This window comes from Perognathus longimembris, chromosome 1 (assembly GCF_023159225.1).
Source record: "Perognathus longimembris pacificus isolate PPM17 chromosome 1, ASM2315922v1, whole genome shotgun sequence".
In the NCBI taxonomy this organism is placed as follows: domain Eukaryota; kingdom Metazoa; phylum Chordata; class Mammalia; order Rodentia; family Heteromyidae; genus Perognathus; species Perognathus longimembris.
Window position 1 is genome coordinate 44,625,376 of NC_063161.1, and position 27,335 is coordinate 44,652,710.

Genomic DNA, 27,335 nt, shown 5'->3' on the forward strand with positions numbered 1-27,335 from the left:
GTGGTGGGAAGAAAAGAGAAATACACACACACACACACACACACACACACACACACACACACTGAGGGAGTCAAATCACCAGCTAGCCCAGGGGACCCCTCCCACAGTAATAGAAATGGGGGAGGGGGACAGGTTAGCATTTTATTAGATAAAAACAGGAAGGAGGGTGCCTACCCCCCGCAACCCATTCTCTGGCTCAGCAGGGTAACTCTTCCTTCTCAAGAAAGAATACGAGTGTCTAAAACTGAGAAAATGGCAGAAGGATAGGGCAGAAAGCTAATGTCCTTCTAACGTCCAGTTACAAAACAAAACTCAGCTATAAATTCTGGGAAGAGGGACTGTACCTGGCTCTTAGTGAGAGGCCTTCACCCCCCCACCAAGAAATAGAACGGGAAGTGGTGTCTCCCTGGCCCAGGTAGGCAGGAAGAAAAATGACTTCCTGTTTGTGGCCCTTGAATCCCAAGAGCTTTCAGTGCTCATCAAAACCAGGCATGGGAAAAGCCCTGGCAAACTGCTCCACCTGTTGCCTGAGCTTGGCCAGACGCTGACTTGTTTCTGGGTCCTTGAGCAGGAAAGATTTGAAATCCTGGAGCTTGGCTAAAAGGGGTGAGGAAGGAAAGAGAAAATACAAACTGGTCAGAACTCTAGGCAGATCACCTAGTGATCAGCCAGGACAGGGAGTGGACAGTGGCCAGAGAGAGCGTCCCGACTCACTCACCGGTCTTACTCTTCACCTCCAAGCCGATCTTCACCCCTTCATCGATAAAGTCCACAACTCTCCGAAAGTCATCCTCCCGAAACTGCCGAGAAGTCAAGGCTGGGGCCCCTACGGCAGAGGCAAAGGACAGGATTAACGAGGCCAAGGTCATGGGGCAGCCACACAGTGTGGGAACCTCCTCAAACCCCAGGTCTCACCAAGCCGCAGGCCCCCAGGGGTAATGGCACTTCGGTCTCCAGGACATGTGTTCTTGTTGGCAGTGATGGATATAAGCTCCAGTACCCGCTCAGCACGCGCTCCATCTAGGCCCTTGGGCCGAAGGTCTACCAGCACCAGGTGGTTATCAGTGCCACCTAATTGGGGAGCAGGAGGGTTAGTAATGAGGGAGTAATGGGCCCTGAACCTCTGCCTAAGTCTGCAAAATTCATTGCCCACACCCTTTGCTCACCAGACACCAGTGAGTAGCCTCGCGTTAGCAGGGCATCGGCCATGGCTCGAGCATTCTTTAACACCTGCAGGGAGTACTCGCGGAACATGGGTGTGCAAACCTAGAGATGAGATGGCAGCACTTTCGATCTCAAGCCTGGTGTAAGCCCTGTTGTCTCAACAGTCGTCATCCCCCCACACACACACACCCAGCATGGTTCCATTATCCCAGCCTAGACACTTTCCATTCACTTTCCTTCAATCAACCTTAGTTCACAAGGTACAGAATAGAAAACTTCTCGACCAGGCTGGGTACCAGTGGCTCACACCTGTAATCCTAGCTACTCAACAGGATGAAATCTGAGGATTGTGGTTCAAAGCCAGCCTGGGCAGGAAAATCCATGAGACTCTCATCTCCAATTAACCACCAAAAAGCCACAAGTGGTGCTGTGGCTCAAGTGGTAGATCTCTAGCCTTAGCAAAGGACAGTGCCTAGACCCTGAATTCAAGCCCCAGGACAGGAAGGGAGGAAGGGAGGGAGGGAAGGAGGGAGAAAGGGAGGGGAGGGGAGGAAAGGGGGGTGGAAAGGAGGAAGAATGAGAGAGCAAGAGCACAAGCAAGTCAGCCTCTAGATGGAGCCCCACGCCCCCTCCACAAGGGCAGACTCTCCAACCTGCTTCAGGGCCACAGCTACTGCAGCAATGGCATGGTTGTGGGGTCCCCCCTGAAGGGATGGGAACACAGCAAAGTTGATTCGGTCCTCAAATGTGTAAGGGATCTCCCGGCCAGTCTTGGGGTCCACACTCTGTACCCCCTTCCGATAGAAGATGAGTCCTGACCTGTGTGGAAGGTGGGTAGTCAGAATCTAAGCTAAAAATACAAGACCAGGGGCTGATAATGTAGCTTAACAGTAGAATGCTTGCCTAACATATATGATGCCCTGGGTTCGATTCCCCAGCACTCCATAAACAGAGAAGGCCAGAAGTGGTACTGTGGCTCAAGTGGCAGAGTGCTAGCCTTGAGCAAAAAGAAGCCGGGGACAGTGCTCAGGCCCTGAGTCCAAGCCCCAGGACTGGCAACACCCCCCCACCCCACACACACACACAAAATACAAAACCAGGGATATAAAACAGGAAGGTGGGTGGCCTGGGCCCTCAGGAGCCCTCAGGGTCCTTCAGTAGTGCGGGATGCACTGGATTCCAGCCCTCACTCCGCCCTCAAATCCCCTGCCAAGGAGTGGCTACCATGGGAGAGACCAAGAGGACTGTCACAGCTTGAGTAGAAGCTTTCAGTCTGCAGGTGGGAATAAATGTCTCTCAAATCCAGCCCAACAATGCACCCCGCAATAGGACATGAAAGCAGAGAATGGCAGGCCCTGACCTCAGGGGAGCTTTACCTGGCCCCTCGAAGAGTCTTGTGAGTGGTGGTGGTGACAATGTCTGCATACTCGAAAGGCGAGGGGATCACTTTGGCGGCCACGAGGCCACTGATGTGGGCCATATCTGCCAGGAGGTGTGCCTTGACCTCATCGCACACCTGGATGGATACAGATATAGGCCTCAGCTAGGGGAAATCCCAGACATGCAAAGCCCAAGGCTGCCTTCCTCCTCAACCTCCCCCCCGCACCCCAGGAAGGTCCAGAACGACAGTCTCCCACCAACCTCTCTCATTCTGGCGTAATCGATGAGGCGAGCATAGGCACTGGTACCAGCTATAATAAGCCGAGGTCGGAAGAGCCGAGCAGTCAATGCCAGCTGGTCATAGTCAATGAGGCCAGTTTGGGGCTGGGCAGACAGACAAACAGCTAAAGCCCTAAGATGGCAGAAGGGCAGTCCTCCATGACCCCGAGGGCTATCCAGGAAAGGAGCACCCAGGACTAGCAGCCATCTCCCCAAGTCCAAGAGTACTTACATTGAGCTTATAGGGCATAGACTCGAAGAAGATGGACGTGATAGAGATCCGCTTGACATCAGACATATAGCCATGGGTGAGACTAGGGGTGAGAAAAAGCCACAGAGTGAAATAACCCCACATTGACCATACACGTCCTGCCCAGCTCCACAGGCCTCTGTCCCCTAGGAGCCTGGCCCTGGCTTTCCCTGCTCTCCTTGCTCTGTTCATTCTGTTGTGGCACTGATATGACTGTGACCAAATCCACTAACATGCACGGTCCATCTGCGTGGGACATGGCAGGGACCCAATAAATACCTCCTTTCTCTTGTCATTATTGCCCAGCATACCCAGCATCTGTCCCAGTCATACTCACTGGCCTCCATCGGGCAGGTCCAGCCCCATAATCCGGTCATGAGGCCGCAGAAGGGCTGTATAGGCAGCTAGATTGGCAGGGGACCCTGAATAGGGCTGGACATTCACTCCCCATTGTGCAGGATCCAAGTCAAAGGCTTCCAAGGCCCGGCGCTGGCACAACAGCTCAATTTTATCCACTACCTCTGCTCCTCCATAGTATCTGCCATGGAGAAGAGCACATAAGGGCACAAAGAAAGGGTTCCCAACCGACGGCACAGGACTGGGAAGGCCACTGCTCCATGAACACTGGTGTGGTACAGGAAGCTACCACCGCTGGGAGCACCATCCCTGATGTTGCCCTCCAGCCCTGTGGTCTAGCCCTCACCTCTTGCCAGGATAACCCTCCGAGTACTTGTTGTTCAGACAGGACCCCAGGGCCTCCAGCACAGCTCGGCTGCAGAAGTTCTGGGGTGGTGGGGGGGCAATGTCAGAAGGCATTGGGTCCCCTCTCCTGGACCCCACAGCCCCACCCTTTCAGAGCTCACAGGCTACAGTGGGGGGAAGCCCAGCTGCACAAAAAGCTCTGTTTTCTTCTCCATTCCTTGCCAGATGTGGGGCAAGGCCAAAGACAGCATTCTCAGAAACTCAGCTGACATGATGGGAGTTCCTAGAAATGCCACCTGTGCACTGAGACCTATGTGTTCAGCCTCCTCTTTCTTCTTGGGAGGGAGGGAAGAGATGAGACTTTAGGGACCCTGGAAGTTCCCTAACCTCATAAGCTGAACTGGTCCTGCCTTCACTTTACAGGACAGTTCAATAGTACAACTAGAAGGCCAGAGACCCTGCAGGAAATGTGGAGATATATCACGACTTCTTACTTCCTGTAACCCATACTGGCTGCCCACCCCTTGCTCCAAGTCTCACCTCTGAAGCAATGAGCTCCAGGCCACGGCACTGCCTGTCCTTTTCCCTCTGCAGCAGCTCCCACATTTCAGGATCACTGTCTGACAGACTCTCCTGGCCTGTCCAGCCTCCAGTTGTTTCCCGGGTCTGAGTCTGAGCTGCTTCGATGTGCTGAGCCCGAGTTGTCCTTACCAGCTGACCACATCTCTGCAGAGGCTAGGAGGGGCAGAAAAGACCAAAGTCAAACAGAAATTGTCCAGGAAAAGTTTCCCAATTACCCTCAGCTATGCTTATGGAAAGGGTCCTCTGGCCTATCTGGTCAGCCTGCCTGGTCAGCCTGTTCCAGTTACCACCACCCCCACCTCCACCTTTCAAAGGCAATGCTAAGGCCAAGGTTGAGATCAATGTCCAAGGGGTAAGTTCTGAATTGCTCCACTCACCTTGCCTCAGAATCTCCTCTGCCTCACCCCCCTCAGGCTTGTCTTCCAGAAGCCCCACATCTCCCAAATTCAGGAGAGACGCTGAGATTCCAGACCTGTCCCGCCCACCCCCCAACAAAAGTGACTCCGTACAGGGCCTCCATAAACCGCTAGCCCAGGGGAAAGTTAACAGCGATTATTATGGCCATAAGCCATAGAGTTAGTTTCTACAGCACAGGAGAGGGAAGGAGATGTCCGGGATATGGATGGGGAGAGCGGGAAAGCCAAAACCTTTATCCTTTAAACCTTTACCCTCCCCCCTCCTCATCATCCTGCCACCCTTTCCACCTTTCAGCCCACACTGCCATAGGACCCCTGTCTGAGCAAAGCAGTGAGGCTCGGTTGCATCATCTGCAGGTCTCAGAGCTGGCGGGAAAGCCTCAACTTGCAAGTGGAAGCCGGGAAGCCGGCTCCTTCTCCACGACCTGGCCAACACAGGGTCCACTTGGCATCTGGCGCGGTCCTCTTCCCTAATGCCACGCGAAATGGACGGTCACGAGGCTCTGGGACTCTGATGGCCAGAGCTAGGGGCCCTAGTTCACCCCCCACGTACTCCCGGGAGTCTAAGGGATCCCCCAGTTACCCATCAGCATCATGAAACACCAGCACGTGCGGTGAAAAACGTAGGAGAGCCCCAGAGTTTGTAAATGGGAACTAAAGATGGGACGAGGAACTTTCCACTGGTCATCCAGCCTCCAGAACCCCATTCTTACCCGAGCCGCCCAAAGCAAAGAGAAGGGAAGCATCGCTACACAAGAGGTCCTGCCACCAACTCTGAAACCGAGTAGCAACTGGACGGAAGAGCACTGGTGCTAGGTCGCATGCGCGAGAACGCCACGAGACGCTCCGGACTAGAGGAGGGATCTGCGCGTGCGCATGAGGCCCCTCTGTGGCCTCCTGGGAATGGTAGTTTTTCTTCTTCCGCCTCATATCTCCATCTGTAGCCACAGGGTTAGAGAAGCTTCCCTGAAAGAAAAGACACCTAGGGCTCCTATATCTTTTTACCATCCTGAGGCTTTTCAGGTTTTCTTTTCCGTGCCACTTGTCTCCAGGCAAGCGTGTATTGAGCACCTATAGACTACCTAGTATTATTAGGGTCTCTGGGAGATCCAGGGATTCTCATACAAGATGGAAGGCTACAGTGGCTCTTGTCTGTAATCCTATCTACTCAGAAGGCTGAGATACGGAGGATCATTGTTTCAAGACAGCCCAAACAGAAAAATCTGAAAATCTAAAATAACCAGAAAAAAGTAGGACTGGAGGTGTGACTGTAGTGGTCAAGTGATAGAAAACCGGGGGCTGGGAATGTGGCTTCGCGGTAGAGTGCTTGCCTAGCATGCATGAAGCTCTGGGTTCGACTCCGCAGCACCACATAAACAGAAAAGGCCAGAAGTGGCTCTGTGGCTCAAGAGGTAGAGTGCTATCCTTGAGCAAAAAGAAGCCAGAGACAGTGCTCAGGCCCAAGTCCAAGCCTCAGGACTGGCAAAAAACCAACCAACAAACAAAACAAGTGATAGAAAACCAGTGGAGCAAGTTCTAGGTCTTGAATTCAAACCACTTTCCTAAAAAGAGTAGGAAGGGAGGGTGGGAGGGAGGGAGGAAGGGAAGAAAGAAAAGAAGAAAACTATGATACAATTGCTCTATAACTACAGCAAATTAGCTTATTTGGGCTAATTTCTTCTGTGTGTGTGTGTGTGTGTGTGTGTGTGTGTGTGTGTGTGTGTGTGTGTGTGTACTGGGGTTGAACTGGGGGGCAGAAGTGCTTGCCATTAGCCTTTTTACTCAAGACTGGCCCTTCACCACAGGAGCCATACCTATACTTTTTGGCTTTTGCAGTCAATTGGAGATGAGTCTCGTGGACTACATATGAACATCTTCTATAGATTGTCCTCCTTCTCTTTCTCCAGATCACAAACCTGTTTTCTCCAGGACCTTCTCTTCCTCACCTGAGAAAAGTGACATACTCCTTCTCCTGTTGCCTTTTGTTAGGGATCACTGAGCATGCCAGAAGTCCCTGAATTTTCTCTGTATCCTCAGGCTGTCGATCCTTGGAACTGATCTTCCTTGCAACATCTTGAGTGAACTTTGGGGGAGAGATTCATTGCCTTCCCAGGAGATTTCCACATAAATGACTTACCCAATCAAGCCTTTCCTCAGTGATTGTGACAGTGTTTTTGAGAACCATTGCTGTGCATCACACAATTTTTCATTCAACAGCTACATTGAGCTCCTACTTGTTAGGTTTTTAAAGTAGGTAGCCAGTAAAGGAGAAGACCACACGGTATTCAGGCAGTAGAGAAAGCTTATTACTGAACTGCTGGCCTGTAGCCAAGGTGATGCATGGCTGCAGAGAAGGGGCAACCCCCATCAGGCCCTGCCTTATGTATGGCAGGGGCAGAAGGGCGTGGCCAGGTGGATTAGGATGTGACCTCTCAGGGAAGGGGGAAGTAACTGCCTCCAGGTATGCTGGTTACCCAGGTAACTGGAGGGAGACTTAACCAGGTGGGGGAGGGGCATCTTCATGGAGCCCTCCGGGGCAGACCTTACACTACTTCATGCCAGGCATGCCCTACAAGAAAGCCTCATTAGTTGTTAGGACCTGAAGAGGTGAACAGGTGACAAAATTCAACAGCATGTCTTACTCAGCTCTGAGATGTCCACGTGCATAAGAAAGAAAGAGGAGGAGCTGGCCCTAGAGGAGGCAGGGCTATGAGACAGGAAGGGGAGGACTGTCCATGGAAGGACACATGTGCACATGCAAAGTTTCATCTAACCTCCACTGTCCATGTCTCATTAGATTGGGAAGTGTTGAAGATCCACTCCAGAGCTCCACATATGCATGCTTTCTATTGTGGTTTTACAAGTGATGAAACTGGGGTCCAAATAGGCTAACTTGCTCATTCCATTAATTACCACCCAGCTCTCATACTAAGGCCTTAGAAAGTCCCTCCTCAGCTTTGTCTTCCTTCCCACTATCACCTCAGCTTCTCTATGGTGTTTCCAGCGATAGACCCTAGAGCAGGGGACTTCTGCATTCTTCTTTTCCCCATTTCAGATCCAGAACCACTCCCCATCACCCTCTTCCCTTCACTTGATCCTGTTATTTATCCAACAAGGCCAGCCAGCAGATATTTATTTTCTCTCACCGACTTTTCACTCCCAGGCATGTCTGGGTCAGACCCTCTCTGACTCAGGGTCAAGCTGGAGTCAGTGGGCAAGCCACTGGGGAGCCCGACCCTCTCCTAGGGGGCACCTTGACCTGGGACTCCAAGAGAAGAAGGCCCACAGAAGGGGAGGCATCTCTCTGTGCCTCAGCTTGTCGCCACCCCCTCCCTACCCCCAGTCAGGGGGTCCCAAGGGAAGGGGGGCTGCTGAGCTGAGAACTGCTAATGAAGCTGCAGCCAATTAACGCCCGGGCCAGGGTTGGGGGCGGATAAAATTAGCAGCCAAGGCTGCAGGAGGGAGCTGGAGGCCGGGTGGAGAGGGTGGGCAGCTGGCTGAAGGGGGCTGTTTGCCAGCGGCTAACAGCAGTGATGCCCCCCCCACTCCAAATAGGCACAGGTCCCCTCCCCCACCCTCTCATCCCAGCCCTCCCTTCCTCCCTCCTTCTTCCCATCCCTCCCTCGTCCATCTGCAAACTCAGCGCCCACGAAATTAGGAAGGAAAAGGAAGATCGATGACTCCAGATGCTGCAAACACCGTTCCCCTCCCAACCTGCCGTCCTCCTCCAGCCCTGCGGAGCTTAGCAGGTTGTCAGCGCTCTGCCTACGCTGTCACTACACTTGCATCCCATTCAAGGTCTCATACCTCCTTCCTCAAGTGATCCCAGATAGAACACTGGAAGTCCCTGTTCAGGTCTAATTTTCATCCTCCCTTGGGTCTCCTCAGCACTCTTGCATTGCATCTTGCAGAGCCTCCAAGGTGCTGGTTCTGTCCATTTTGCCTCAGTGTCCCTGTAAACCAGCAGAGGAGGGTGGGCCTGGCCCTGCTTCTACCAGACAGAAGCCCACAACGCCCCCCTCCCTTGTTACAAAGGTCTCACACAGACGCATATTGGATTTCACTTTATTTTCTTCCCTTTCCCGTCTGTTTTGGCGTTAAAAAAATCAGGAAGAGGAAGCAGTGGGAGAGGGCAGGTGGAGCTGGACTGCGGGGACTGCGGGGACTGCGGGAGGTGGGCAGAGGGGAGGGGCTGCGCTGAGGCCTCGAGCAGGTGTTTTGCTTAAGCCAGGTTGGGGAGAAAAGCAGGCTGATGACAGGCAGCAAGGGACAGGGAATGGGGAGGATGCTTTTAGGCCTTCGCAGTCTTTATGAGGGGAGCAGGAGGAGCGGGGTAAGCACTTGGGGAAGGGAAGAGAAAGTCAGAGCAGGATAAGGGTACCAGGGCCAGGCATCATTAAAGCTGAGGGCAAAGGGAATGCCCTGCCCAGCATTGGGCACAAAAAAGGGATCCAGTGTGGACATAGATTACCTTGGGACAGCCTCCAAGCCTCGTCTACTCTGGGGCTGCACTCTTTCCTGGGAGGACTATCCCAGCTTCTTGGGCACTCCCCATAAGGAAAAGGGGAACCACCTGGGCTGAGAGTCCCAGGAGGTCTGTGCCCTTCCGCCAAACCGAAGGAGTGGACACAAGCCACAGGGGCGATGGGGTAACAGGGAGGGGCCCCACCTAGTGAGGTGGGGATCTGGTGGGGGAAAGCTCAGGGCCTGGGCAAGGGGCGCTATCCAAAGTAGGGGTGCTCGCTCTGGAAGTTATAGTCTGGGCACACCTTCTGCACCAGTTTGTAGTCAAAGCTGAGGAAGGAGACGAAGATACAGATGACTTTGAAGGGTTTGGCACAGAGCCAGGCGGCCTGGCTCTGAGTGTGCTCCGTGAAGCACACCTGAGACGGGTCGTACAGGCACGGGCGGTGCTTGCGGGCTCGGTTTGTCTTCTCATACTCCACGTGGCAATTGAAAGCTCGGGATTCTTTGGCCCCGGGCACTCCCAGTGCGCCCCCGAGCGAACCTGCCAGTGCCCCCCCAAGAGTACCCCCAAGCCCCGGCCCCGTCGCCGCGGCCGCCATCCCCAAAGGGGGTCCCAGCCCAGGTAGAACTCCCTCCAGGGCCAGCGTAGATTGCAGAGGGTGGGGGGCAGGCCCGGGCAGCCACACGCCCCCGAACTCCACCCGCTTGGAGGGCGGCACGATACTGACACTGAGGTTGCCCAGGCTGGAGGAATTGTGACGGAAATACACACTGAAGGTGCCGTTCACGTGATCCACGATCTTGCCGGTCACCAGCAGCGAGAACTTGAGGGTATGCACCCGAAAGTAAAAGTCCCCCCAACCGAAGATCTTTTTGGCGCGGGCGGCCTTGATGGACGGCTTCCTCTTGGTGCGCTGCGCCGGCAGCTCCCCCGCCGTCCCTGCCTTGGCCAGCGCCCCCGTGTGGTTAGCGGGCCAGGCCCAGGTCCAGGCGCGCGCGGTGCCCAGGCCCTCGGGAGCGCGGGGCGCTGGAAGGCGGTGGCCAGGGGCGCCCCCTCCGGACGGGGCGGAGCGCAGCTCCAGGTACTGCGATCTTCCAGACTCCGCTATCTGGCCACCGACAGCCTGTGTGGAAAGAGAGAGAGAGGGGGGAAGGAAAGAGAGGCGCTGGAGGGGGCAGCCTCGACATCCCCTTCCCGAGTCCCAGCCGGTAACAGGCCCTCTAGACGGCTGCTGGGAAACCCAAGGGGAAGGCGCGGTCTGCAGCCGGCCCTTGGGTAGACCTGCAACCCTGCAATCGGTGCAAGCCGTGATCGACCCAAGCCACTTTTATCTCCCTGGGCCTCAGGTGATACGTCTGCGAACTGGCCCGACGATCCTTGCATTTTCATAGAGCCCCAATTTGGGCCCCAAAGGCAAAGCCAGTGTGGGTGTGGCCGGGAGGAGGAGGCGGATCCCAGCTTCCTCTTTCCGCGTCTGGCCCGCGGATGGTTCCCGGTAATGGCGCGGGGAGGCTCGCTGGCTGTGTGGGACAAGCGAGGGCCTGGCCATCTCAGCCACGAGAAAGCCACGATTTCCCCGCTCTGCCAAGACTCGAACCCCCATCTAAGCCTTCGCTCTGACTGTTCGGCGGCGGGGGTAGCGCCGCTGAGACCCAGCGGAGCGGGGCGGGGGGCGGGGGAAGAGGGGGGCACAGTGCAGGCCACGGGTTGAGTGAGACCTGGGGGAGACAGGGACACCCCCTTCCTGGACCCCACCATCCCTGCAGTAGTGCGGCCCCTCCGCCCCGCCCGCCCCACCGTCTCCTCGTGTCTCTGGTGGCGGCGGATCTGGGAGACAGCGCGGACGCGAGTACAAGATGGATCGAGAGGCGGGAGCAGCCGGGCCAGGCCCGGGCCATCAATTATCTGGGGGACGGGGGGAGGGGGGTGGCCGGGAGTGAAGGAGACTGGGAGAGCGCGCGAAAGGAAGAAATATGGAGATGCCGCCGGAGCGGGGAGCGGGAAGCGGGAGGGAGTGGAGCGCAGCGTGTCACGGTGTGTCAGTCAGCTCGTGCTAGCCGCCGCCGCCGTGCTGTTCCGTGTGGCCCTGGCGGCGTGCAGGTCTTGTGGGAGAGGCGGTGCTGTGCGTGTCAGTCTAGGATGCTTGTGTTTCTGTTAGCCTGGAATGGTGTGTGTCTGTCTTAACTGAGTCGCGCTACATCTGTCTTCTGCCTGGTGTAGCTGATACACACGTCAGCCTGTGATGGTTGTGTGTGAGGCTAGAGTGAATGTGTGTGTCTGTATGCCTGTGCATAGCAGGGTGAGGAGGCTGTGCATGTGTGTGCATGCATTTGTGTGTGTCTGCTTGTAGTGGCTGCATATCGTTGTACGTGTCTTTGGTGGCTATGTGTCTGTGCTTGGATTGGCTGTGTGTGAGCAGGCTCTGTGTGTGTGTGTTCATCTGAGTGAGGCTGGGTGTTATTTGTGGTAGTTGTGTCTTCGTGACTAGATGGTTGTGTGCCTGTAGAGCAGTATGAATGTGGCTGTGTGTGACTGTCTAGAGGTGTCACTTTTTCTTTGTGAGTCCCCATCATCCACTGCCCATACATCAGGCTCTCTCTAAAGTGGGTGTATCCACAGTGATGGAACAAGTGTGCACTGTTCCCACAGGAGTGTGTGTGTGTGTGTGTGTGTGTGTGTGTGAATGGGCTCTGGGAAGACCACTCTGCTCTGTAGGTTGAGCTATGGATAGATGAGAGGCCTGGCAGCCTGGGTGCCCCCTCTGCACAAAACCCACACTGCATGTGCATCCTCCGTGGTCACAGGGGATGGGACTCAACTGCAGAGCCAAGCTACTGGGCTAGAATCTCCACCAGCCTGGGCCGGGGCCCTGCAGCGCTGCGATCCTGGGTTATTAATGCTGCCGCCACCCGCTCATCATACATATTTATTGCCCCCCTCTTTCCTCCTCCCATCCAGTCCTCCTCCCAGCCCAGGTGAGGGAGGTGGGGATGGCAAGAGTGATTGAGTCTGACAGACAAGCTTGAGCTGGCATCTAACACTGGGGAGGGTGGGCCTGAATAAGGCTGGAGGAAGAGGTAGCAGGGAACAGGGGCAGGAGAAGGGGTCCGCAGCAGGTGCATGAGCCCAGGAAGGGCACTGGAAAAGGAAAGGGACAAGGCTTTAAAAGCCAAAAGGTCTGGTTGTTAAACTCTGACCTCTAACCTCACTACTCTGGTCCTAACCCCCCTCTTCCCAGGAAAGTACTGGAACCTGGTCCTTCCCTAAACCACCTGTCACCCAGACCCCCAAATGCTTCCACACCACTAATTTCCAGCCCATACTTGCAACCCCTAAGTTTTGCACCCAGCTGAGCACCTGGTCAGGGCTGATCAGCCCAGGGACTCCTCACAAGTAGGGATGGGAGGAAACAAGGTTTGGCAGGACAGGGAGAGGTGCCAGGATATCCCCCACCCCACCCCTGATCCCAGGCAAATTGCTGTCTCTGCTTCTGTGATCCTGGCAAATCCCTGGGCTTTGGACACTGCACCCCCACCTGCTACTGGAGATGGGGAAGATAAAAGAGAGGAGTTGGGGGAGGCGACCTTGGGGGGAACGCTCCCACAGGGAGGGGTGAGACTGCGAGGAAACGAGCCGAGAAATGGGAACATGGAATAAAATAAAATAAAATCCTCCCTCTGGCTTCCTTGATCGCTTGAGCTCTCTCTCTCTCCCTCTCTTGCTTGATCTCTTTTGCCATTCTCTCTCTCTCTCTCTCTCTCTCTCTCTCTCTCTCTCTCTCCTCTCTTTCATCCCCCTTTTCTGTCCATCTCTTTCTGTCTCTCAGTCTCTGTCTCTAATTTCCAGCCTCCAGGATTCTGTTTTTTCCCTTTTCTGTCTGTCTCTCTAAGGTGGCTCTCTCCCTCTGTCCTTCAGGTAGTCTGTCTCCAGCTGAGTGGGAGGAGGAGAAGGTGGTAAGGGAGCTCCTCTTTGCAGAACCCAATCCCCCACCACCACTGTTGAGGGTTGGAGCTGGGTGTTGTCCGAGGAGGGGTCCCCCTCGCCTCAGAGCTGGTTTAATTAAGCTAATTGGGCGCGGTGACATTTGCGAAGGGGAGAGGCTAGCTCTGCTAGCTAGCTGTCAGAGGAGGGCGGAGGTGTGTGGTGGCTGGGGGGGGGGGGGGTTAGACAGTCTCCTCCAGGCCCAGGCAGGCAGGAAGCTGAGCCAGGAGAGCTTTGCCCCCAAGGCAGCAGGCCCACGCACCTGAGGGGAGTTGAGGCCACCTTGTGCTGCCAAGCAAACTCCACTGAGGAGGGGAGGTGGAGGCTCTTTGGGCATGGGAATGCTAGTATGGGGGGAGGGAGGATCCAGCTGTCTGGCCCCCCCAGCCGCATTGCAGGGTGCACCTTCCCAGGGCTTCCAAACTAGTTGATTGCTTCTCTCTTGCTGTAGGTCAGGTAGAGAGCTCTGGTTGGCTAGGGGAGGGGACAGTTTAGGCCCGTGTTGGGAAAGGGAGAAAATAACACACAGAACCCCTGCACTTGGATATAAGCGAGGCCACCGCAGTCAGGGTGAGCTGAAGTCTGGCTGGGAATCAGGGATAGAGATGGGGTGAGGATAGAGGTGGGTGGACAGGATGCGCTGAGGTGAGGGCTAAGACAAAAATGGAGGGGACTGGGATTGGGAACTGGGCAGACAGAAGCATGAGGCCAAGAGATAATGAAGCAAAGGTGGACAGAGGGACAGGGAGGAAGAAATCAGAAATGGTGGACAGGTGGTGGGCACTGAGACTCGGGGGCTGATGAGGAAGAGACTAGAGGAATGAAGACCGGGGCTAGAAAATGGAAGCTAGAATGGGAATAGGAATAGTGGGCGAGGGCTGGGCAGTGTAGGGACAGGCAGGAATGAAGATAGACAGGGACTAGGAGATGGTGATAGGCACCATGGTGATAGGATGGGGCAGAACAGAAATGGAGGAAGAAGGATGGTTATTAGACAGAAACAGGGGGCGATGGTGGAAGCGGAGAGCCAGAAGATAGGGATGGAGGAAGCCAGTGGGGACCCAGATAGGAAATGGGGGACAAGGAAGGTGATGGAGACTTGGGCAGAGACAGGAGCTGAGGAGAAGTATGAGAGACTGGCCAGAGGGAAAGGCCGCACACCAGACAGGCCAAGCTTTGGGAGGGGGCCAGGAATGTGCAGATGAAGGTACCTGGTGTAGACCCTACTACAGGCATGCAGAGGTGGGGGCTTCCTGGTAGGGTGGGCTCTGCCCTTGGGCCTGGTGCCCCCTCCCCCTCAGCTCTGCCTGCCTGTCTGCTGGCGGCCTGCCGTGCAAGGCTCACCGTTATCTGAATTTTGATTTTATTTTATTTTATTTTATTTCCCTGCTTCCTAGAGCCGGCGCAGTCCCCCCGGGAACGGCTGCCCCCCGCCCCCCGCCCCGCGCCTCACTTTATTATTGCAATAAATGTGCCTATAAAGGCGCCAGCTCCAGGGCGCGTGGGGGGGGGGGGGCCGCGGAGCGGAGATGTAATTTCCCGAAGCTGGAGCCCGAGGGGGAGTGGGCGGGGTGGAGGTGGAGGAGGGGCAGGCGGGGGAGAGAGGGGGGAGACTTTCCAATTTCCAGCGCTCAAGGCCACACTCCCTGCTCTCAATTCCCCCCCTTCCCCTCCCTCTACCACAAAATCTGCAACTCCCTCTTGCCCCCCAGGCCTAAGACCACTCCTCCAACACCAGCCACCTCTGGTTACTCACAGCCTCTCATTCACACCCACCTGCAGTTACTGGGGCTGGGCCCAAAGTTCCCGTTCCCCTGCCAATTACACCATTGCTGACCCTGTGAGGCTTACCTGCTGGGTTTCAAGGATTGTCTTGCCTCTCCTAACCCTTCTTGGCTTCTTCACTACTCACTCCCTCTAGATCCCTAGTGCTTCACCCACCCCAACCCATACACTCGAAATTGTTTCCCCAAATGCTTCTCCCATTCAAAATGAGGGGCTTCAGCTGCAGGCTCAGGCCCAAGGGAACTGTCACCATACCCCCCCCCTTTCTTGGCCCAGCTGCAGCCCCTGATTACCCCCAAATCCCTGACAGCATCCCTGGGTCCTAGCCCAGGTTGTGCGTGCCTAAGTGACCCAGCCAGAGATTAGCTGGGGGGCTGGAGAAGGGTAAGAAGGTGGGAGGCAGCGGCTGGCTGTAGTTAGCCACACAGAGACTTGCTTGCACCTAATCCTTCCCTGAGGCAGGATAGAGCTGAAAGGTTCCACAGAGGCCCTGTCCCTGCCCTCCCTCAGCTAATTAGTAATTAGTGATTAGTGATTAGTGACTATTGATCGCCTGCTGCTTCTCCCAATAGGCAGCTGCTTTGGCAAAGGGTGAGGGGAAACAGAGAAGGAAAGGCATAGGCCACAGGATTAGAAAGATCCTGAAACAGCTTGGCTGGCCCAGAGGCCAGTACTCCAAGGGCAGTGGGAGCCAAGAGTTCTGCCCCTTTGAGGAGACCAGAAGCCTAGAGCTAGGAAGAAAGAGGCTGTAGAGGCAGGCTGGTCTGGTAGCAATGAGGGTTAAGGTTCCCCAAAGAGCTGCCCTGTAAACTGTCACCACAAGCCTCTCACCTCAAGTCAGTCTTGCCTTTTGCCCTCTCTCACGCTGGCATGGAGACATCCTTGAGTGCTCACACCAACATATAGACACCCAAACAGACACACACACTTGCCACATTCAGATATATAAACACATCTGGAGGCCCACAACCCCATTTCCACACTCAGTTGCACTCAAAACCACAAGCACACAGATAATAAACTGCAGACTCACATGTAGATAACATCTGTGCCCCTCCTCGTAAGTACACCAAAGGCCCTGAGGTCTACTCCTAAGCACACACCCTACTCACAGGTGTGCATGCGCATTCACAGAGAGATATTTGGGTACACAATACATCTCTTTCACATACTTCTCCATGCACAGTTTTATGTATTCACACACTCCACAGTGTGTGCACACACACCACACATAAACACAGATTCTCACATGCACACAAGCTGGGCTAAATGGCAGATAAGCCTCCCCTGCTGACTCCCACACGGAGGCCCCACAGCTGCAGCTCCAACACACTCCGATAGATCCCATCGCTCATATCCTCATGCTCACTCTCCCTCAAGTCTCTGCCAGATGTTTCATTCCCCTTCAGGGGGCAAAGGAAATTAAACCAGATCTGTCCATAGGGGAGTTTATTTGGTGTGTGTGTGTGTGTGTGTGTGTGTGTGTGTGTGTGTGTGAGAATGGAGAGGAAGGGGGAGGAGTAGGAAGGAGGACTTCTTGACCTCAGGCCTTCACACATGGTGGTGGCGCGCCTGACCCCCCTCCCAAAGTCTTCTCAGGGTAGAGCTGGGCAGAAGTCCGAAAGGAAGCTTCAGCCAGTGGAAGCAGTGTTCATGGAGGGTCTCTTCTGCCCACCTCCCAGCCCCTCAAGGTCACTAGGCGGTCTGGGAGAATCAGGAGCTCTATCTTATAGCTAGCTAGCTTGGGCAGCCGCCGCCCTGCTCCAGTTGCAGAGGACAACTAGGCTGGCCAGGAGGAGATCCAAGACTTGGGCAAGGGGCTACACCTCTTCCAGACTCTTAGGAGCTGGAAATTGAGGTGCAAGAAGTGAAGGCTTCAAGAGCCACCTACTTGCCTCCAAATGAGATAGGTCATGGTTGAGAACCAGGGAAGCTATGGGCAAAGGAGGCTGATGGGCGGAGATGGGGGCCAGAGCCTAGGCCCCCATTGTGGGGCCCATGCCAGGACACCTGCAGAGGATCACACTGTGAAGGGACCACTGGCACTCACCCATGCAAAGCCAGTGTCTTCATGGTACATCCGCACACATAGGCCTCCATAGGGCTAAACTCCGGAGCTTGCCTTTCCTGGACACGTGTGTGGGCACACGGGTGCTCACACTGACCCCCACGCCCCCCACGAGCACATAGCAGCGCGTTGTGTACACGGAGCTGAAGCTCCAGAATCAAGAGGTGGCGAGCAGGGTCAAGTCTGGGCCCCGTAGCCTTTGGGTCCTCGCCCGGGAACCTCAGGGAAAGAGGCCGAAAGGGGCGGGGGCAGGGAGGGGAGACTCCCCTTCCAGACTACACCTTCCATCAGCGGGGCACCAGAGGGGGTGTGTCTGTGAGGTTGTGTAGGGGAGACGGCGTCTCCGCGGGAAATGTGATAGGAGATTGTAGCCAAGTTCAGCCGTGTCTGTGCGGGTCCGTGTGTGTGCGCGCGAGTGTACCCCGGCCGTGTAGGCAACGAACACAGCCTACCTGGCATGGTGACAGGTGCAGAGAAGAGAAATGGCAAGGCGGAGGTGAGGGGTAGAAGGACAGACAGCGAGGAAGGCGAGCGGGGTTGGCGCGGAAAGGCAAGGCTGACACCCTGCTGGCTTGTCTGTCTGTCTCGCACTCCCGCTCTGTCTGGCGCACTCGCGGGTCGCGCTTCCTCTCCTCCCCCGCCGCTCCAGTAGCCGGATCCGAGCTGGGGCTCCACCCGGCACCCCCTCCTTCAACCCTTAGCCAACTTGTATTGGGAGAGTGCCCGTCCTGAAGCGGGCAGTCTGTCTGTCCCCGTCCCCCACGCCGCGTAAAGTTGGGGGATGCTTGGAGCTGGGGACCTGGCGGGCGCGCCGGGCCCCTCGCACTCTGGGACCCTCGCGCTCGCGCCTCCACCCTGCTGCCCTTACCTTCCTGAGGAGCCACGGGCCAAAGAGCAAGAAGAACCATTCCGGGAGCAGCCGCATCTTCCCGAGCGCCGAGAGGATCCGGCAGGGCGGATCCGGGAGCGGGCCGGGCCGGGCTGGGCGCGGGGCGCGGGTCTCGGGGCTGCCGATCGGTGGGGCGCCTGCCGGAGCGGCGGGAGCAGGCGGCGCGGCCCGCGGACTGAGCGAGAGGCTTGGAGCGCGGCGCTGGGGGCGGGGCGCGGGCGGGGGAGAAAGTTGGGTCTGACTCGGGCGGGTGGGGGGGCGGGGCTCCGTGGAGCTCCAATCCCGGCCGCGCCCCGCGCGCCCCCTCCCGCCCAGAGGGGGGCACGGAAGGTGACTTTCACCCGGCACGCCCCAGACACGCCCCTGGCCCAGGTGTGAAGCGGCGAGGGTGGTGGAGCTCCGGGACGGCGCTCTCGGCCGAGGCCCGGTCGGTGCAGCGAGGAGGTGTGGGGCAGGGCGTGGGCTCGAGGCTCCAGGGTTGCGCGCGGGAAGGGGGCACCGTGGAGCAGGAACCCGGTCAAGCTCGGTGGCGCGATGGGGCCCGGGTCCCGCCGTGAGCTGGGCCCTTTCTTTGCTCCAGGCCAAGGTGGGTCCCAGGGCAGGAGCAGGGCAGGAGCCGAGGTGAGGACGGGCGGGGCCTCGGGCGACTGCCACCGCGCGGCGCTGACGGGGATGGATGGGCGCCCCGCGGCTCATTCGGCCGGGAGATGAGAATCATTGATCACGGACGGAAACCCCATCACGTCTGTCAATAGAACTGACAAACGGCGCCTGCCGCCCTCTCCTCTACTTCATGGCACCTCTGTCATTTCAAGATCCCCTCGGCCAGGCCGACCTGAACACCTTTGCCCCAAGTCTCCTTACTGCTGACCCCTGTGTGGGGGCTGGGCAGGAAGTCTCTCTCACAGGGCCACCTGCCCAGCAACGTCTTGGTGCAATCTCTCTTCCTTCCTTCCCACTGTCCCATCTTTCACCACCAGCTCTTCTGGATCCTTGTCCCCTTCCCTGTCTGCCTCTGTCCTTGTCTCTGTCCCCAGCTCCCGTCCTGTCTCAGTTCCTATTCTAGAGGCTGTTCTTCATCAACTCCCTCCTCCGGCTAGTCTCCCTCTTCCCTGCCTGGGGAGTCTTCAGTTGTCAGCTGTTGCTATGCATTGAGTGAGGCTGATGCTAAGGTTGTGGCATGACCAACACCTAGACAGCAAGAGATAGTGACAAGCAGCGATAGAGAGAAAACCCACACCCTAAGACACAAACCCACACCCACCTCCAGGCACACCCACATTCACAGATCCCCACGCTGCCACCAAAGTGAACACATGCAGGGAAAAATACATTCACACAGACCAGCACGCAGACACAGGCGCACACCTAGAGGCACACACACGCACACACACAGGTGGACATGCTTGGTTTACACACACTCCAGAGCACACTGGCAGTCAGACAAGTGCATGCTTGCACACCCAGACTAGCACATCTAGCCAGATACTCAAAGTACTCTCCCACATTGTCTTGGCAGACACACACACACACTCACAGTCACAGGTGTATGCTGGCACTGGCACTAGCAAGCTAAAAGACAAGCCAAGACATATGCAAAGAAACAGACACATTTGAGGTGTGACAGACAAAAAAAAAAAAGGGTCAGGGAAAGGACAAGGACACAGGCAGACACAGTGACACCCAGAGAGACAGAAGACAGAAAGCTGGGACTTGGGTGCACTTAAGACAGAGACTAGAAAGGCAGGAGGGTCAGAAGCATGCAGGCTAAAGGGCTCCAACCAGAGTCCTGGTGCCTGAGCTCAAGCACAGAGGTGTTTGGAAAGTGGGTGAGAGTAGTGGTCACCCTTAGGTCTAGGGTGTCCAGCGTGGAAGCCCACTACCAAGGTCCTGATCTTTAGAAGGTCTAACCCACTGCTAGTCTCAGGTCACCATCTTCTGCCTCCAGTTACATGTGTATGCAACACACACAGGTTCCTATCTTAGAATCTGTTTGAATCCATCTGCATCAGTCTCTACCCTTGACCCTGTCCAGTCTCTTTGTGGTCCCTTGAACCTCCTCCTGCCTTGCTGGGTGGATTGTTTGGGATGTTGCTCCTGCTGGCTCCTTCCTAGTCAGTCCTGGCCAGCAAGAGAGATGATAACCAAAGGGGTGTCCTTCGAGGCCATAGCTGGGGGCTGTTCCTGCTCTGCTCAGGATCTTGAGGTGACAAGCAGAGAATCAGTGGCTCCCCAGGGGCGCCAGATGCACTGGCTGGCAGAGGGAGAGATAGAGGGAGTGGGATTGCTGGTGGTGGAGAACAGGCAGGCGCTGGGGAGGGAAGAGGAGCTGGTCAGCCTAGTGAGGAGGAGTTGAGGCAAAATAGCCCCAGGGAAGGAAGTGAGGGACTGGGCTGGGAGTCTGGCAGGTACATAATTAGTGCGTTGAGGAGGGGTCTAGCTAAGCTTCAGAATGAGCACATTACAGGAGTGCAGACGCCACCTGGTGGCCAAATGGAGCATAAGCAACAAGGACACCCTTCCTCATGTTCTCTCCCTTCAGGATTGCTCACCACAGGGGATTAGGAGGGGTCTTTGGTAGCCAGAACCACAGGGAAGATCTCAGAACTTTCTTGGAGGGGGAAGCTGGAGATGGGACTCGGGGATTAGAGAGAGATGGAAGACTTGTTTTGAAAGATTTCTAGATCCATAAGCTTCTCCAAGGAAGGAGGAAGCCAGGAAGGAATATACTGGGGAAGCTGAATTATGGAGGGAGGGGGAATAAGAGGCCGTACTGGCCCTTTGGGAGTTGATGAGAGATCTTCATCCTCCCTGGGCTCATATTTGCTCTTGTGGGGAGAGTGGGCTTTTCAGTCCTGGACAGTGCAAAGCAATGGGACCTACAAGAAATTCCCCTCTGGCAGGACCTGGGACAATGTGCACAGTCTCCTGGACTTGTCTGAAATGGCTGGTAATCTGGATTGGTGGGAAGTTAGTGGGCCTGGCAACTGGTCTACCCAGCTTTCCTTCACAATAGCTCCTCACCCTGTAAGCCAGGATTTTTTGCTTTTGGCATCTGATTAGTCTCAGTGATGTGAGATGCCGACTTTTCAGGACACACTTGGGCAGAGAAAGCCATAGGGGACCATCCTGAAGGCCTAGAAAACCTTTGTGATCCCAGGTATTGTTTCTTCAGCTGGGATTTCTCATGGTAGGAGACTGGGACAGGAGGGGTGGTGGCATTCAATATAAGTGATGATGCAGATCTCCAAATTATAGTGTCCTAGAGCCAGAGGGAACAGAAGATCCAAAGAGGTGAAGTCATCCACACTAGGTCATCAGGAGAAGCAGGTCTTCCCTACCAAGTCAAGTAAGGGAACCCCAGCTTCCAATGCCATAGCAAGATACTGAGGGAGGGGGCTTGAGGAGAAGGGCATTGATCTGGAGTCTCTTGGGTCAGCCTCCAGTACAGAGCAGCACTCCCTCTGGTGGCTGAAGCAGGCAAGTACAAGCCCCAGCACCAAAAATCTCAAGACACAGTGGCTTTTTTTTCTTATCTTTTCTTTTTTTTCCTTTTTTTACAATTTTATTTATAACAATATCTGTGTTATTTAGTTGTAAAGGAATTCAGCAAAAATTATTAAAACGTTCACGTCCCCCAAACGGGGCTGCCCTCTTGCCCTTCTGTGGTGGGCCCTACCTCCTCCTGGCCCCCCAGGGGAGGAGAGGCTGGGAGACTATTACCAAAGTCGCCAGCCCCAGGAACCATGGCAGGGGGCACTGGTGAGGGGGAGGGCCTGTCTGGAAGGGATATTGAGCATGGCCATCTCAGAGGTGGCCCCTAGAGAGGTGGCTGGCCTTGGGGGTGTCTAAAAACCTCCATTCATTCCTTCCTTCCTACCTTAGGCAGAGCCAAGTCTTCCAGACAGGGGCAGCAGAGAACTCTCCCTCCCCAGAATGATCCCCCCAGGGATCTGGGGGAGGGGTGGTGGGGTGAGAGGGGGAGAGCCTTGACAAAGTGTCTTGTACGGGGGGAGGGGGGGAGGCTGTGCCACCAGCTCTCCCAGGGGGGTGCATTTTGGTGGGAAGGCAGGAGGTAGGCTCTGAGTTGCAGGGGTCCCCAGAACCCTCCTGCAACCCCCCCTCAAGGCAGCATGGGGAGAGGGTTGCTGAGGAGCAGGCAGGAAGGAGGAGAATGGAAAAAAGATAATACTGTGCTCGCTTGCTCACTCACATATAAAAAGTAATTCCTTCATTTTTACATTTATACATCCGGCAGGGCTAGGGAAGGGCTGGCTGGGGAGGGAGCTCATTGAAGGACTTCGCTGGCAGGGGGGTTCTCTGGGGGGAGTCCGTTGGGGCAGGGCCCTATGCCAAGGGGTCTCCTATCTCGTCCTCGGGGCCCCGGCCCAGGAGTTCTCGCTTCTCATCGGTGCTGGCCAGGGAGTGGCGGCTGCCATGGCCCCCCATGTAGAGTGTGGCATACACAGGATTGGTGAAGTTGGTGGGCTGCAAAGTGACAAGAAGGTTCAGTGGGACTCGGCTGTTGGGCTCTGTGGCCCAGATGACCCCTCCACCACCTCCATCCTCCGTTCTGTCATCTAACCCAACACCCTAAGTCACCCCACCCATAGCCTTTTGGCCCTGCATTGGAGCCCCTCCTCCGTCTTCTAGGCTACCTTGTCAGGGTCCAGGGCAAAGTCAGCATCCAGTAGGCCCCCGACATCATCAGGCTCTCCACCTTCATACATCTTGTAAGTGGGGTTTCCAATCTCCACATTCATGGCCCCATTGGTCATGCGCTGGTGCTGGAAGCCCTTGGCCCTAGAGAGAGGCAGTAGTCTAAGGGGATAGCAATTTGGTGGGGGAGGGTATGGATAGGGTTATACAATAACAGCCAGAACATTCCAGACTCCAGTGGCTCACCCTCGGACGCGTCGTTTATACCAATACACAACTCCGGCTACCAGAAGCACCAGGAGCAGCAGGAGCAGAGGGATCAGGATGGAGGCCATATCTAGAGGGAGCATTTTCGAAATGGAGTCAGAAGGCTGAAGGCCCAAGGCAACAGGAGGCACTGAGGCCCCTGCCCTAGGTCTTGACAACCCCGTCTGCCCCATCCCTCGGCCACCTACGTCCAGACTGCTGTTGGCTGACAACTTGATCCTCACACCGGGGTCCTGTCATGTGGGGTGGGCACCTGTAGGTGGGAGGGCAGAGTTCAGTAGACACAACCACTGCACTTGCTATTGCCATGGAAACTGGGTAGGTCCCCAGGAGCCCGAGGCTCCTCCCATTCAGATTTAGGGAAGGGAGGGATGGCAGATGCTTGGGTGAGGCTCTGGCCCAACTCACTGGCACTCGGGCATCATCTTGCTGTTCATGGTGCAGGAGCCGCCATTGCTGCAGTGATCCACACAAGTCAGACAGCTGGGGGCCACTCGACCATCCGTGCAGCTATGGGAAGGAGTTGGAGGCTGAGGCTAGGGCCAGCCAAGGGGTGTCTGGGATGCTGAAGAAGGGGATGGATGGGACGGGGACACGGGGTGGGAGGTACATGGCTGGGACAGAGGGGAACTGTGGAAGCAGGGCCCTACTCACTTGCAGGTGACATCCCCACTCTGCCTGTTGACCACGCAGGCTCCCTGGAGGCAGCGGCTACATTTGTTCACCTCACACCGCGGTCCCTCAAAGTAGACAGTGCAGCGGCACTGCCGGGAGCCATCGGCAGCCATCTGACATATGCCAAAGTTCTCGCAGAAGCCAGAGCACTGTCCTGCATTTGGGAGAGGAGCGGATATGTCTCAAAGCCCCACCCTCATGAGGGTCCTGAGTGGGGCACCCAAGGGAACCCCCTGTGCATGGCTCCCACTTCCTCCCAAATCCCCTGGGGCTGGGAGGAGCTCACTCACGGTACTGGCAGCGGTCACCCAGGAAGCCAGGTAGGCATCGACACTGGGGCTGGTTGCCCTGGTTGACCGTGCAGGTGCTGTTGTTGGCACAGTAGCCCGCACACACCTGCTGGGTGCATTTGGGGCCCGTGAAGCCTGTGGGGCACCGGCAGGTGGGCATGCCTGGTGGGAGAGGATGTGTGAGTGGGACCACGGCCTTGGGGGGGGGCCCTTGGACTAGAGCAGAAGAACAGTGAAAGACCAGAGCAGGAGGCAGAGGGCCCATGCTGGGGTGGTACTAAGGGTGCCCGAGGGGCAGGGTGAGGCCAGGAAGTTGGCATGTCAGGGAAAGTGGCCTGTGGTGGTCCAATGGGGCGGTGACCAGGGACCAGGGGACAAAGAGCAGTCCTGGTAGGGGCCTACCAGAGAGTGAGGCAGAGCAGGTGCCCCCGTTGCGACAATGCTCCCAGCACTGGTCCAGCTCACACTTGTCGCCCGTGTAGCGGGGCTGGCAGCGGCACTTGGGCTGTCTCCGTGCGTTCAGGAAACAGCTGCCCCCGTTGAAGCACTGCAGGGTGCAGGTGCCAGGCCGAGGAGCTGCAAAATGGCCTTGTCAGGGGCAGAGCCCGGGCAGGGGGAGGAGGCATGGGCAGCAAGAGTTGGGGAAGTCAGGGCCCACAGGGAGGAAGATTCTGGACCAATGGATGGAGCATGGTGGGGTGGTGGTGGTGGTGAGAACGTACCATCTGGAGAGAGCGTTGGAGAGGGCATAGGCACACAGGTGCCATTGTCCAGTCGCTTTCCATTGGGACAAGTGCAGACAGGCCCACTGGGGCTCAGCAGACAGAGCCACTCACACTTCTTGCGGTCACAGGGGTTGGTCACTGTAGGCATGGAGGGGGTGCTGAGCCCTGTGGACCCAGTGCTCCTGGGCCTCCCCTTCCACTCCTCACCTTGGGTCCCCCTCTTCCTCACCTTCAGGCTGCTTGTGCTGATGGTATAGGACCACATCAGAGGCATGGCTTAAGCCCCCTGTCAGGTTGACCAATGGGCTGTGTCCAAACTTATGGATCTTGAAGACCCGATTATTGATGTAGGTGACACCATAGATGTAATCCTCAAAGACATCGATGCTGAATGGGTGACTTAGGCCTGAGTGGGGAGATGGGGTGAGGAGCAAGCAGAGGGCTCCTTGGGCTCAGCTCCCACTCTACAGGGTACCAGCCCTAGGCAGTTCAACATATTAAAACCAGGCCACCCTGACCTGTCCCCCATTTCTCCTCTTCTCCTGTGGCCACTACTGGCCAGAGGTCTCATCACCCTAGGACTTCTAGAGTCACAATGGACTTCAGCTTACTCTTCTCACATTTGCCCAGTTCCTACAGCCACTCCTGCCTCTACACAATAGGTTACCTTTTCTTTGTAGCGCTAATACTGGGGCTTGAACTCAAGGCCTCATGCTATCCCTTAGCTTTTTTTTACTCAAGGTTGGTGCTTTATCACTTGAGCCACACATCTGCTTCTAACTTTTTGCTGATTAGTTGGAGATAAAGTCCATCAGTTTTGTCTGCCCAGGCTGGCTTTGAATCAGGACCCTAGATCTCAGCCTCCTGAGTAATTAGGATTACAAGCATAAGCCACCAGCACTGGGCTCTTGATGCTCATTGATAGCGTGAATAAAGGGAAAGGTGGACTGAGGGTCAGAGGAGGCCCCAGGTCTGTATGATTGCTGGTTGCCAGGCTGACAAGGGTGGCAGTATTGGAGTAAGGCCTCTGGACTCAGCAGGGAGGGTGGGAAGCTGGAGGCCGGTGCTGGGGACCCAGACTGCTGGTGAGTTCTGACCTCGTTTGCTGTCAGCTGCCACGATGGGGTCAGTGCCATTGAGCCGGATGCTGCCGATGACTGAAAGCTTGGCATCTGCCCAGTATAGCCGTTCATTGTGATAATCCACAGCCAGGCCTATGGGGCACAGAATCCTGTGAGGGCTCAGCAGTGCCTCTAAAGCTTTCATAAGCCCAGGGCCCTATCCCGGCTGGCCCAGCCCCTCCCCTTCCTCGTGTTTAGATGACTTTAGCAGCTCAGCTCAGAGCCTGCCCTTCCCTCCTGCTGCACCTGCCCCACAGACCTGTGGGCCACTGAATATTGTCTTGCACGAGTGTCTCCCGAAGGGTCCCATCCATCGCAGCTGTCTCAATCTTGGGGTGGTTCCCCCAGTCTGACCAGTACATGGTCCTGGAGAGGGAGAAGGTGTGAGAGTGGGTTGGACCCAAGGGCTGGAGGAAGCAGGCTGAGGTGTGGTAGCAGGTGCCTGGGCTAGCTCAGGGGTTGCTGGGTAGTGGGGAGAGACAGCCTCTGACCAGGCTATCCATCGTCCACTCTACAATCACAATGTGCTGAGCCAGCAATGGTGTGATGAGGAGAACTGTTCCTGGGAGTGGAGGAGCCATCCGGAACTCAGCTACTCATGACAGCCAGCCAAGTAGAGGCCAGGTGCCTACCTGAACAGGACTGGCTGACAGTCCCAGGCTAAAATCAAAGAGGGTCAGGGGTAGGGCTGCCAGGAAGCCCACGGGCCTCAGAAGGGCTCTGGCCTCAGGCTAACCTGTGGCCCAGCCAGGCCCAGAGATTTCCTACCATCATTCTAGATGTTTCTCCCCAGGACTCTTGCTCACCCCCTCAGCGGGTCCACCACAATGGCGTGGGGCTCATCAATCATGCCTGAGATGAGCGTCTTGCGGTTCTCGCCCTTCATTTGCGCCACCTCAATCACATCTCGGCCCGAGTCGGTCCAGTACACATTCCCAGCCACCCAGTCAATGGCGATGCCCCTGGGCATCTTCAGCCCTGAAATCTGAAGGAGAACCACACGTTCAGGCACCACTACCTTTCGTCTTCCTGTCCATTATCCCTGCCCCCTGGGTTTGCCTAGGAAAATGTCACTCCAGACGGATAGTTCCTAGGCTTTAAGGAGACCCAACTGTCAGGCCTTAGCCATTTCATATTTTGTCAGTCCTCACTTAAAAAAAATCTTGCAAGGCAGGTATTATTACAGTTGTTTTTCTTGTTAGAATCAAACCTAGGGCTTCACATAGCTACCTCAACACGAGATAGGTATTTCTCATTTTGTTTTCTTTTGGAAATGTTAGGATTTGAACTCAGGGCCTTGGGGCTGGGGATATGGCCTAGTGGCAAGAGTGCCTGCCTCGTATACATGAAGCCCTGGGTTCAATTCCCCAGCACCACATATACAGAAAACGGCCAGAAGTGGCGCTGTGGCTCAAGTGGTGGAGTGCTAGCCTTGAGCAAAAAGAAGCCAGGGACAGTGCTCAGGCCCTGAGTCCAAGCCCTAGGACTGGCAAAAAAACAAACAAACAAACAAAAAAAGAGAATGAACTCAGGGCCTCTAGCTTGCTAAGCAGAGTGCTATCAGTTATGCCATGCTCCCAGTCCTTTGGACTTTTCTTTCCCAGTCCTGGGGCTTGAACTCTGGGCATAGGTGT

The 27,335-nt window shown here is 56.0% G+C and overlaps 3 protein-coding genes across 3 annotated transcripts in view; all 3 read right to left on the reverse strand.

Moving 5' to 3' along the window:
- Positions 1-70: 70 nt before the first annotated feature.
- Positions 71-5,605, reverse strand: Shmt2 (serine hydroxymethyltransferase 2). Its single transcript, XM_048361267.1, has 12 exons — positions 5,487-5,605; positions 4,316-4,510; positions 3,777-3,856; positions 3,411-3,611; positions 3,056-3,137; positions 2,806-2,928; positions 2,541-2,680; positions 1,818-1,983; positions 1,167-1,266; positions 916-1,071; positions 719-826; positions 71-597 (listed from the first exon to the last, which is right to left on the reverse strand). Exons 1-12 carry the CDS (start codon positions 5,517-5,519, stop codon positions 470-472), a joined length of 1,512 nt encoding a protein of 503 aa, XP_048217224.1. The 5' UTR covers positions 5,520-5,605; the 3' UTR covers positions 71-469.
- Positions 5,606-9,057: 3,452 nt separating this feature from the next.
- On the reverse strand, positions 9,058-18,000 carry Nxph4 (neurexophilin 4). The gene is made up of 2 exons (XM_048349922.1): positions 17,944-18,000; positions 9,058-10,364 (listed from the first exon to the last, which is right to left on the reverse strand). Exons 1-2 carry the CDS (start codon positions 17,998-18,000, stop codon positions 9,495-9,497), a joined length of 927 nt encoding a protein of 308 aa, XP_048205879.1. The 3' UTR covers positions 9,058-9,494.
- A 4,180-nt stretch (positions 18,001-22,180) lies between these two features.
- Positions 22,181-27,335, reverse strand: part of Lrp1 (LDL receptor related protein 1) — a 92,660-nt gene continuing 87,505 nt past the window's right edge. Inside the window, exons 77-89 of the mRNA XM_048361289.1 lie at positions 26,508-26,686; positions 25,961-26,067; positions 25,678-25,794; positions 24,810-24,986; positions 24,578-24,718; positions 24,258-24,431; positions 23,856-24,017; positions 23,545-23,719; positions 23,299-23,400; positions 23,079-23,143; positions 22,870-22,960; positions 22,623-22,767; positions 22,181-22,452 (exon numbers count right to left, since the gene is read on the reverse strand). Of these exons, the coding sequence (XP_048217246.1) occupies positions 22,312-22,452; positions 22,623-22,767; positions 22,870-22,960; positions 23,079-23,143; positions 23,299-23,400; positions 23,545-23,719; positions 23,856-24,017; positions 24,258-24,431; positions 24,578-24,718; positions 24,810-24,986; positions 25,678-25,794; positions 25,961-26,067; positions 26,508-26,686 (1,776 nt within the window). The 3' untranslated portion in view covers positions 22,181-22,311. The remainder of the gene's footprint in view (positions 22,453-22,622; positions 22,768-22,869; positions 22,961-23,078; positions 23,144-23,298; positions 23,401-23,544; positions 23,720-23,855; positions 24,018-24,257; positions 24,432-24,577; positions 24,719-24,809; positions 24,987-25,677; positions 25,795-25,960; positions 26,068-26,507; positions 26,687-27,335) is intronic.